This window comes from Cetorhinus maximus, chromosome 7, assembly GCF_964194155.1.
Source record: "Cetorhinus maximus chromosome 7, sCetMax3.hap1.1, whole genome shotgun sequence".
Lineage (NCBI taxonomy): Eukaryota > Metazoa > Chordata > Chondrichthyes > Lamniformes > Cetorhinidae > Cetorhinus > Cetorhinus maximus.
In genome coordinates this window covers 61,875,653-61,888,237 of record NC_135885.1, presented here as the reverse complement: position 1 = coordinate 61,888,237, position 12,585 = coordinate 61,875,653, and the positions used below count along the sequence as shown (strand labels likewise).

Genomic DNA, 12,585 nt, shown 5'->3' with positions numbered 1-12,585 from the left:
GAAGCGCTCACCCGTGCCTGCTATGACGTCATCGTCCGCCCTCTCCCCACCCCACCCCGGCAGTGCTGAGCTTCTCAGCACATGTTTCACACTGGCTGGCCGTTAATTGGCCAGCCAGTGTGAAATTGCGGTTGGAGGCCGATCGTGGTCCAGGGCCTGTTTCCTGTGCTCTCTGGTCACACGCGCCCAACAAGGGGAAAATTCAGGCCTCTGTTTTCTCATGTGATGAAGAAATTAGGTAATAACATTGTGGATAAAAATATTTAAATAAAAAATTAACATATTCAGGCATCTTTTTAGTAAATATCAACTAAATGTTAATATTAGAATTTAAGTAATCTATTATGTAAAGTAATTGTGGACTCCATGAGTACAATATGTTCAGCCTGATTGTTGAGATGTTATTTCCAAATGAAAGACTAATGAGGCAGCAGAAAATGAATTCTTTTATTTTCTGAATCAAAACTCGAAATTCCTAGCTTTGTTGTCGTGATGTCAGTTAGAGATATCACACACACACACACATCATTTGAACTCTGCTCTTGTGTTTCTTTTCATGTCACCAAGTCATGGAACAAAATGTGCTGGTGAAGTGGCAATGGAGGCCAACAACAGCTTCTGTGGGGTTGGAATTGCACATAATGCGAAGATTGGAGGTAATTAAATGTGCAACGGCAGTAGAATGGATGTGAATAGATTCTTATATCTTTTTAGTTGTGCCAATGCATTTTTTCTGGTAAAATTGTAACTGCAATTTTGCTGAGTGACATACTGGGCAATTGAAAAGTGTATGCAAGTGTGCTTCTTGATGCTAACAGATCGCAGGGATGCCATTTTGATTATACAGCACAGCTCCTTTGCCATTTTCTTCTGATTTTAATAAAGTTTTTGTCAGCAAATTTCTAAATATAAAACTTGACTTTCAGCATTTCCAGCACAAATGGGATGTAGTGCAGGATCCTAGCTGCAGTATTACAAACACATTAAATCAGGAGTGAAACAATAGTATTACTGTGATTGGCAGTCACACTGTTGTGGAACTCCTGGTATACACTCCAGAACATTCATTTTCAATTTTAATTGCCTTTCTGTGTCACTCTTATTCCTGTTGCTGATGTGACTGTCACTTATATTTTTAAATCCAGTTTGTTTCCTTTATTAAAGACAGTGAAGCAGAATGTTACACAGAAAGCACAGCAATCCAATGACAGTAATGAACTCCACAGTGTCTGTATATTAGGCCTTGTACCATGCCAGCTATCATTTTAGTGCTCGTCTTTGCCTCATGCCAAAGGTCTGGTAAATACTGTGATACACAAATGCTTAAAGGTTCCTTGCTGCTGAATTACGGAACCAGAACAAAGGCTGATGTATGTTAGTAAACAGAGGTTGTTGTGTAGGCTGTTCTCAATGGGGGAATTACATCTAAACCTTATCCTGCCCTCACCTGACATCTCTACACACACCTACTTCCAGCAGTGGTCATTTAATGCTGATTAGGAGTGAAGGAGCTGACTGTTTTTTATTTTACTGAACCCCAGGACAATGCAGTGATTTTCATACTGCACGTATAGTGGGCAGGTGGGGGGCTGGGAGTTGCTTGGGAGGTCCAAACCATTTTTGTGGTCAGGTCTCATTCTAAGCTTCACAGATGCTGGGGTTATTCCTACGACCATTAGATAGTTCGTCCATTGGGAGGGTAGGAACTCCAATGGGGCTTCCTATTTCTAATGGCAGCTCTCCCTCACCACCCCTGACCCCCCACCACCCGGCCAGGTTTTCAGATGGTGCTGTGAAAGTTCATGTTAAGCAGCAGGAAGATAGTCCTCATTCCCTCTGATGGGCACCACAAACTCCGTCAAATAACACTGCAGTAATGCTGTAAAGTGGCTGTTGATGCGAATGCAAGCAGCATTGCTCCCAGGAGCAAAATTTTCAATGGCTTGAACAGTACTTCTAAGGTCAGGCTCCCATTCACAAATCTGTTACTGTCTGCTCAGCCCTGCATCACCATTCTTAGCTCCAACACTGCCAATTCTTCCCTCAACCACTGCCCACCTCTCTCCTCCAAGCACACTTCAATGCACCTGCTTAGCTTCCACCTGCACACTCAACACTTGCCACTACCCTCACAATGACTTCTCCCTCGTCCACACACCCCTTACACTCAGCATGGAACTCTATGTTGTGCTGCTTCACACATCTTCACAACCCTGCGATGTGATACACGCTTGCCCACTCTGACTCTTCTTGTAGGACAGGCTGACAAGATCTGAAAAAGTGCCACATTACTGCAAATGCTCACACCAATAGAGGAGGCTGCCATCAGCATCATTGGTCAAGGGAGAGGGCACACCATGTGGCAGATGGCAAAGCTGGAGGGCACAGAATGCAGGATGTTTGGCTGTCTCCCCTTCCTTCTTTGCCCATACTGAACTTTAACCCACCTGCATTCTGCAGAACAAACCTGATGGTATGTTATTGGGGGGTCTCATCCACTACTGCTTTCCTTCATCACCACTTGCTAACCTTGTCCCTCTTCCCTGTCTCCAGATCCTTCAGAAGTTTGTGTGCCTTTTTATTGTTGACCTGTGCCAGAGTTACTGACTATTATTAAATACACTTTGGAGGTGAAATTCTGCAGGATTTCTCCTGCTCATCCGCCGTAACCACAGCAGAATAGATGCGGAAACTAGGGGAAAACAACATAAAGGCCTTTTTTCCCAGTTTTCTGCAGTTCTCCCACTGAAGTAATAGTGGCTGCACAATGTACTTCTGAACCGAATCCATGCTTATATGATCTAAGTGCTGGAGCAAAAGGAGAAAGAGGAACAGCAAGGGGGTTGTAAAGGAGGCCAGACGAGAGCCAGGCCACCCAAGCGCTATCTGTGCAGCAGGAAGTATATTTGCAAGCCCATTTCTGAGACCTTTTCTGGAAGCGCTGTCTCAAAAGGCCTTTCATGGCAGGATCACTGAGATCATCCTTGCTTGCACTGCAGCCCAGGGCTGACATTTCTTATGCCTCTGATGATATATCCAAGTCCACTTCCATTTCTGCATTATTTGGTTCTCTTCTCCTGTGTCTCACCATGTATCCGTTCATTATCCTCACTCTCTGTGCTCCCTCAACTGGCTGTCATGGGACTGCTGGCTCCAAGGGGCAAGGTGAAGGATGGGTGAGTGAATGGTCACTTTTGTAGCCAATGTTCTCCACTGTATCCTGGCTTGCAGCCTCTAGAGAAAACTGTTAACTTTGATCTGCTCGAACAGCATCCTATCCGAATCAGCTACTTTATGGATCTCATATGAGGAAAGATTAATTATACATTAAACTAGAAAAGATTTTTGTTCTCACAAACCCACAAAAGGAACAATGACCATCACATTCCCAACTGCCAGGACATATTTGATGCCAATTATTGCCATTGTTTCCTCTGCGTGGGTTGTTAAGTATTGGATGTTGGCACATCCCACCCCCAAGTAGTCTGGCATTCCCTAGTATTGTCCATTACCTTCTCCTGCAGCAGGAATCTGAGCTGTCAATTAACTGCTGCAGTGATCATATTCTGGAGTCACAAGCAGACAAGATTTGTAGAATGGGTGTTAGTAATGATGGGCATAAAGGAGTAAGGAACTAGGGTGTGAGACTTTGCTGTACGTTATAGTATGCAAGACACATGACATGAGTGGTGCTAGCTTTGCTCTGGGACAAGGGACACAGTGCTATATGATACCAAAAGATCAATGCTTGAATACTCATATGTTTCTTTGTGATTCATTTGCTGTTATTCATCTGAGAATTCTCTTGCCTTTGCTGACCTAGTAAGGTCATTAAACCTCAGTAAACACTGCAAAAAGGTCCTTCAGGTTATGAACCTCCCCCTCACAACCACATAGCCCACACTGAAACAAGAAGGTGAGATGCTCGCCTTACCCTTTAAAGGACCTGCTTAGTCCCTTAATTTCATGTAGCAATAAGAATAAGCTCTGCTCAGTCACACTTGCATCACCAGGAACCCAGGAATCAGGAATTAAAATGATAGGGGCTGTAATAAATCCAACTGTGTCATCTAATGGATGGTGACAAGATTCCTTATGAGGATGATCAAGCCACGTACAAATTAAGACAATTACTTGAATGATAGTTATGGGAACAGAATGATATTACCCCGCTCTCATCTTGAGTAGAGTCATAACCTGACCAATATTTTATTCTCTGTAACTTTATCTCTAATACCAGAAACATAGGAACACATCTTACAATACCATAAATCTTTGTGTCATTAGCAAATCTGGATATATTGCGTTGTCTTTAGTCATAAGTATCGTAAATACTTAAGGCCCGAGAAAGAGTCTTGTAGGATATAACTTTCTTCCAATTGGAGAACACAGCCATTATCCCTAGTCCATGACCACAAAATTGGACAGGGCCTGAAAACGGTGTGGGAACGGCAATGTAGGATTATCCCAGGCCTGAGTGCCTGAGCAGGAGATGTAAATTCATGAGGGGCTAGCACAGATTAAACACTACACTAATTAAAGCCAGCTGACACCCCTTCAAGAAGAGGTGCATTGTGGCTGGAGCAGGTGCTGGAAATTGTTCTAAAAGTGATTTTGATCTGGGGAATACTCAATAATTGCAAAGCATATGGCAGAGGGAGAGCTCCAAGATTTGATGATACTGCGCTTGAGGCCTTGGTGCAGGAGATGGAGAAGAAGAAAATATCATCTAATCACAGGGGACCAGAAGATCCTCCAGATAAACTTTGCAGAGGCTATGGGATTAGATAGCCCATTGCAGCACAAACAGAAGCCATGCAATGTCTTGGTGCTGTAGGAGAAGCTCATGTTTTTGTAATGCAAGGTCAGCTTGTTACAATGGAAGCTCAGACTGCTCTCATCCAAGCTCAGTTCATTGCCACACAAGCTCAGCTTGTTGCCATCATAACTGCTGCTATCAGTTGCAGTGTATCATTGTTTCAGATAATCACTGCATTTACCATATAACAGAAATTGCATTTCAAAAGTAATTGTTGTGTAAGATGAAGTATTCTTGTGACATTACAACATAAATGCAAGGATTATATTTCTGTTTTAGGCATTCGTCTCTTGGATGGGAGAGTGACTGATGCCTTAGAAGCTGCATCTCTCACCTATAATAACAATTATATTGATATCTACTGTTGCTGTTGGGGCCCCAAAGACAACGGGAAGAAACTTGATGGCCCAAAAACACTGGCAAAGAAAGCTCTACAGGAAGGAGCAGAGCAGGTAAAAGATGTGGGAATAAATATTAAAGATGGGCTAGGTTTCAAGGGTCAATCAACAATGGAATGAATGTTGTAAGTTATAAAGACTTGGGCCTGAATTTTGCCATGACAGACAGTGAAATGGTGCAAGAGGCCCAAACTCGGAAATCTTGCCTCCGAACACCTTACCTACCATTTGTACAGGCGCAGGCATGGGCCTGGATTGGGATATGCATATGAGCGTTTCACAGAGGCAGCTGCCCATAGAAATCCACAGCTACCTCCACTCAAGTGATTTTGGTGTGAGGGGAGCCTGAACCCTGATGTGCATTGGAACATAGGAACAGGAGGCCATTCAGCCCCTCGAGCCTGCTGCACCATTCAGTACGATCGTGGCTGATTGAACACTTCAATGCCTTTTACCCACACTATCCCCATAGTCCTTTCCATTATTGTTAATCAGAAATCCATCAATCTCTACCTTAAACATACTCAATGGCTGAGCTTCCACGGCCCTCTGGGGTGGAGAATTCCAAAAATTCACAACCCTCTGAGTAAAGAAATTTCTCCTCATCTCGGTCCTAAGCGGCTTCCCCCTTATTTTGAAATTGTGTCCCCTGGTTCTAGACTCCCCAGCCAAGGGAAACACCTTACCTGCATCTACCCTGTCTATTCCTTTAAGTATTTTGTAGGTTTCAATGAGATCATCTCTCATTCTTCAAAACTCTAGAGAATACAGGCCCAGTTACCCCAATGTCTCTTCAAAAGACAGTCCTGCTATCCCTGGAACAAGTCTGGTGAACCTTTGTTTCACTCCCTCTATGGCAGTAATATCCTTTCTGAGGTAAGGGGACCAAAACTGCACAGGGTACTCCAGATGCAGTCTAACCAAGCTTGAAGCAAAACTTTATTACTCCTGTACTCAAATAGATTAGACCTGGTAGGAGCAAGTCTGAACTTTGTGGATTTGTTTGGATAACCTGGGTACCCTTTTGGAGAAGTAAGGTTCACCTTTTGGATTTGGTCCTGGGACACTTTTGGGGAGATCAAGTGCCATTTGGGGGAGGCCATGCGCTCTCTCAGATCAATAAAATTAGGCATGAATGTGCATTAACTCATTGGAACTTGGTGCTCATCGGAACTGTCAAAAACAATTGTCAAAAGTGTCAACCTGCATTGTCAAAAGAAACTGTCAAAAACAACGGTATAAAGTGTCAACATGAGCTATCAAAGGGAACAGTTGAGGCATTTAAAACTCCTGCCCTTTAACTCTGAAAAAACTGCCTGGATTGCTTAAAAAAAATGGTTGCTTGCTATTTCACTCTGCCTGTTGACATAAGCCTTAGAGCTACTATTACTGGATTAGTGCCGCATGACTGAGTTCACAGCTGTCCATTATCACAGTAGGATGCCTACCATTTCACAGTTTGACAGCTCCAAGTGGTTATGGACTCTTTGAAGTGGGACTACAAATTTCATGCTTGTTTTTTATAAGCGATTATGCAATATTGCCATTTGCTGGAGTCTGCCGAGTGCAATTCAGTTGTCACATTTCCTACATTACAACAGTGACTACACTTCAAAAAATATTTCATTGGCTGTAAAGTGCTTTGAGATGTATGGTGGTCATGAAAAGTGCTATATAATTACAAGTCTTTTTGAAATTCAATAGAATTGGATCTTAAGCAGGCTGTATGCATAAGGATAAGACTCTATGTATAAGGATAAGGTGGTTAAGAAGGTATATGGGACACTTGCCTTTATTAGCCGAGGCATAGAATATAAGAGCAGAGAGGTTATGCTGGTTAGGCCACAGCTTGAGTATTGCGTGCAGTTCTGGAATCCGCATTATAGGAAGGATGTGATTGCGCTAGAGAGAGTGCAGAGGAGAATTACCAGGATGTTGCCTGGGCTGGAGAGTTTTAGTTATGAGGAGAGATGGATAGACTGGGGTTATTTTCCCTGGAGCAGAGGAGATTGAGGGGGGACATGATTGAGGTGTATAAAATTATGAGGGGCATAGATAGGGTAGACAGGAAGGAACTTTTCCCCTTGGTGGAGGGATCAATAACCAGGGGGCATAGATTTAAGGTAAGGGACAGGAGATTTAGAGGGGAAATGAGGAAGAATTTTTTCATCCAGAGGGTGGTGGGAATCTGAAACTCACTGCCTGAAAGGGTGGTAGAGGCAAAAACCCTCATAACATTTAAGAAGTATTTGGATGTGCACTTGTAATGCAATAGCATACAAGGCTATGGGCATAGTACTGGAAAATGGGATTAGAATAGTTAGGTACTTGTTTGACCGGCGCAGACCCGATGGGCCGAAGGGCCTTTTCCTGTGTTGTAGACCTCTATGATTCTATGACTCTATGTATGATGGGCAGCCGATATAACACCGATTTTGCGGTAGCACCCCGGACAAATTCCTACCCATTCCTAACCTGTAATCAATGATCAATGAAATGAAATGTTTGTTATGAAAAGAGATAATGCAGTTGAAGGAATGTAAATGTAGTTAATGGACTTTTCGGAATGAGAGCGTTTTTTAAAAATTAAAAACTGCAGTAGACACTTGCAACATTATTTAATCTCAGCATGGGTCCTGAGGTCTGCCCATGGTGGATACTGGGTAAGTTGGCATTGTAGGTGTCAGGGCAAATGGTGGTGGGTGAGGGGCATGGGTTGGCATGAGTTGGTACTAACTTGGCACAGGGGCTATAAGAGGAACCCCGCCACCCCGGAACAAAAACCTGACCTTTTGTGCTACTTTCTCCCAGGTTGGGTTTGCGGAGCTGGGAAATATTCCTACTCTGTGCTCCCGACCCAGGACCGAAAATCCAGTCCTTAGTCTGAAATCAAGGTGGGGAATACCTAGAATAGGATCACATGTATTCAAGTTGTGGGATGGACAGTTGTTGGTGTAAATCTACAATTAAACAGTTTGGAATCAGGAGAGTTTTTGGTGTTGGTAGGGAGGGTAATTTTGCCAGAGACCATATATATGATGCTGATGGCAGATATATGAATTATTTGCTTATTAGAAAGGGAAGTAAAATGTGGCAAAAATAAGATGCCCTTTACTGTTAATCCTTATAGCTTTATTTATAAAAATACAAATATTTGCCATTTCATTTATACGCAAGCAGCTGATTCATTGATGCTGCCATTTAATTTGGTGACATAATAAAAATATATCTATGTTATGAAAAAATGACTACGAACTTATTTTGTAATGTGCCTTTAGCATATTACAAAATTAAGTTTCATACTTGTGTTTGAAATTCATCTTGGGCATTAGTACAAAGGATCTTATCAGATATGCCACTTATTACTCTGCTGATATCCAATCATCTCGCACAGGTATAGCTACATCATGTGCCCTTTTGGAGCAGCCTGCTAAGTGGTCATTCTCTGCAACTGAGCACTGAGTGTTGGGAAGGATACATGGGAGCTGTGGCTCAGTTGGTAGCATACTCACCTCTGAATCACGTGATCCTGGGTTCAAGATCCATGACAGAGCTTGTGCACAAAAAAAATCAAGGCTGACATTCCAGTGCAGTACTGAGGGACTGCTGTACTGCTGGAGGTTACCACCTTTTAAGATGAGTCATTAAACCGAGGCTCCATTTGCCTGCTCATGTAGATGTGAAAGATCCCCATAGCACTATTTTGAAGAAAAGCATGGGAGTTATCCCTCATGTCCTGGCCAATATTTATCCGTCAATCACAAAACATCACAAAAACATGATCTGGTTGTTATCACATTGATGTTTGTTGGAGTTTGCTGAGTGCAATTCAGTTGCCGCATTTCCTACATTACAATGGTGACTACACTTCAAAAAGAACTTCATTCGCTATAAAGTGCTTTGAGATGTCTGGTGGTCATGAAAAGTGCTGTATAAATGCAAGTTTTTTTTTTGATATTTAATAGAATTGGATCTTAAGCGGGCCGTATGATGGGCAGCCGATATAACACTGATTTTGTGGTAGCACCCTGGACAGATTCTTACCCATTCCTAACCTGTAATCAATGATCAATGTCCTCACCATAACATCATCAAATTACAACAGACATTGAGAGACATGTATTATTCATAAAATAAATATTTATTTCTTTTAAATAAAAAAATCAGAACTAACAGTAAAGGCAGATTGGGCATGAAGTTGCCTTGCAAGGCGTCACCTCTAGCGGCACTACTGAGGCCTAGCACAGCTTGTATGGGGCGGCCTGTGCCACACTAGCAGTGCGTTGTTGCTTCAGAAGAAAGGTGCACAGGTGTGTTCCCTGAGTATACTAGAAGACTTTGATTCTGCGCTATTCTGATGTCACCTAGACTAACTAGCTGTTGTAACACCAGGATTCCAAATTAGGGCAACGCTTGTCCTGGCAACAAATTTGGGCGTCACTCTTGAAAAAACAAGTGTAGAGCTGCAAGAACGGCCCCATATTGGGGCAATTTAAAGGACTTTTAAACAAGTTGCAGGTGAGGTGTTTCTGACTTACTTTCACTCAGGCAGAGTTGGTGGAGGCACTATGATAGTTTCCTAGAGCTATCTTGAGGAAGTTTCTGGAAACAGTCAGGGAGGAGAGACAAGTACTGAATCCAGATATGGGCGCAGCAGTTGCTCTTGGTCTACAGAGGATGGAATGGAGAAAGCAGAGAGTGAAGGCTCTGCAAGGAGGCGAGAAAAGGAGGGCTTTCTATCACAGGCCCCACACCCCCATGGGAATGCCGGGAGCAATACTTCTTTATTCATACGAGCCAGGAGCAGTGCCTGAGGTGGCCCAGAAAAACCAAGGAGGTAGTCACAGAGCAGTGCCACCTCCTTCAACCCAATATGGAACTCAGAGCAGGCTGGACTCAGCTCTCCCAATGGCTGTGAAATCTGACGGCATTGCGAATGTATCACAGCATGGAGTTAAAACACCCAGGAAGTGATGGAGGCCATATACATCACATGAGGGGACTTCATCCTCTTCTCCCTTAGGAGGCAGAGCAGAATGAAAGGCTATGTGGTGTCACCAAGTGGGGGGATTTGCCTCTGAATCACAGTTGGTGCAGGGGACCATCAACTGCACCCGTGTGGCTCTGTAGGCCTCCCACGTCAACAGGGAAATGTATAGACTGCAAAAGTTGTCACTCAATAAACGTGCAGTTGATGTGCAACCACGCCACAAATTTTATTTTGGAAACCAGCCATCTTGGCAACAACCATGATACCTTCATCCTATGCCAGTTTGCCCTTTCTGTTGTTTCTGAGCCCTGAAAAGAACCAAAGACTGGTTGCTCAGGGACAAGACCTATCCCCTATGCACTTGGCTTGTGACTGCTTCCTGCCATCTGAGGCACAAAGAACAATAATGAACTCAACACTTTGTGTAAGCTCTTAGTCCGTCTTGCGGGCGCCCTTACCTGTCCTAGTGTCCCCAGTGGCTGCTACATGGCTGGTGGAAGGCTGCTGACTTTCTAATAGGGGAGACTGCATACCTATTTCCTTTCAAGACACCCTCTGACAGCTTAGCCCCTTGAAGGTCCAGCTTTGGGCCGCTCCACCTCAGTTTGGGCAGCAGAAGTTTCCTCTGGCTACCGGAGAAGCAAGAGCACTGGTGGAGTGGCAGTGGCGGGATCACGACAGTTGTCATCCTGAGAGAGAACAGCGGGTTTGTCCTCCGCAGTACACTCGGCAATCCTAATAACCTACTGGAGAATGCTAGACTGCTGTGTGGGCCTACATGCCACTTTGAGCACTGAAGTCCGCTCCCATGATAGCAGTGGTCTGAGCCCCCAGATCTCATGACCTTCATTAGAGCTTCCGCTGCAGCAGTGAGTTGTCGGGAGAATTCTGCCTGTGCTGCAGTGGAAGCTGAGGCAGTGGCCATCAGATGCTTCACCATGGGTCACCAGTGCTATCATGGAGTTGACCACCACTCCCACAATGGAAAGGATAGGTTCTATGGGATACTCTGAGTTGAGTTGGAGCTGGATTATGCTCCTTGTCAGTGACAGAAGTCTGTCTGGCAGGCCTGCCAATACACAAAACATTTAAGTGTGCATCATTATCAGCGTTCTCCTGCAGAGGAACTTGTCTGCAACCTCTCCCTCTGGCGGCTGGCAAACAAGCTATTTCTTCCCCCAGGCCTGGCTGTTGGCTCTTCCTGTTCCCTGTGTGCAATCGGTAGTTGTGGCAGCATTGGAAGGTTTATGGTGCAGTATGTGATTGTTAGGCGTGAATCCTGTCTGCAGTGGGTGCTCCTGGTTGAGTGATTTGGGCGTGGTGGTTTGAGCAGAGAGAGAGGTTGGTGATGTGCTTGATATGAGATGTAATGTATGGATGCATTCATTCACCTTGACCATCTTTGTGAGATTGTTGTACTTTTTCTGGCACTGCACCATGTTCATGGAACTAAACTTTGGGCACTTAACACCCTGGCAGCGTGCTCCCATTCCCTTCTGTGGCTAGTGCAGGAGGGCGTCCTGCATCTCCTGAGGAAACATTTGCCTCGCTTCTGGACTCCACCTGGGTCACCAGAGCCTCCAAAGTGGCATCACCAAATCTGAGAGTTTGCTCCTTATCTGCTGAGCCATTCCCCTTCACTTTCAGCCTTCCCAAATGACTTGCCAGCAATCTTGAATTTAGGCCTGCAGCCTCTCTTTAATAGGGAGTAAACATTTAAGAAGAGCAGTGTGGCCCAACTATGTGATTTCTGTACAACACTACTAGGCTCTCCTGCTGAGCACGGAGAAAACCAGCAGTGTTAAGAGGAAGAAAGCAGCACCCACTAGGCCAGACACTACAATCATGGAGATGAAATGGGTATAAAAAGCTTGTGTTCTGCCCACCTTAACCTGAACCACCCCCACATTGAAGAAAGAAGGTAAATCACTCTCTAGCCCATCCATTTTGAAAAATGTCTATTTACTGCACTTTCCTTCCCCTTAAATCAAATGATACCTAAATAGAACTACATGTAATTGTTTTCTCTTTTTTTAATTCCTCAGCTTCAGGTAGCAAATCACAGTCATTGCAGGTTTGAAGGAATATGTCACGGCATAAAAGTAAACATTTTGGCAAATTAAGAGTGACTAAATTTCTGCTTACACTGCCCTTTATGTATTCATTAAAAGCACATGAATCCCTCTGAATAAAGTGCTAACATTGTAAAAACCTCTACAATGAATGTTTCTGTACAAGGTGCCAACCTGATGAAGCTACAACACAGGAGTACTTGCACACTAAACAATGGAAGTAGCATGCAATATAGCAAAGCGATCCCACAACCACGGATCAGATCACAGCTCTGGAGTCCTCCTGCATCCAATTGCATAAGGGTT

The 12,585-nt window shown here is 44.0% G+C and overlaps 1 protein-coding gene across 2 annotated transcripts in view; it reads left to right on the top strand.

Moving 5' to 3' along the window:
- The window catches only part of LOC144682828 (PC3-like endoprotease variant B), an 898,333-nt gene that overhangs the window by 554,159 nt on the left and 331,589 nt on the right, over positions 1-12,585 (top strand). For both annotated transcript variants that reach the window (XM_078545597.1, XM_078545598.1), the window contains exons 9-10: positions 568-656; positions 5,099-5,271. In XM_078545597.1, the coding sequence (XP_078401723.1) occupies positions 568-656; positions 5,099-5,271 (262 nt within the window). The remainder of the gene's footprint in view (positions 1-567; positions 657-5,098; positions 5,272-12,585) is intronic.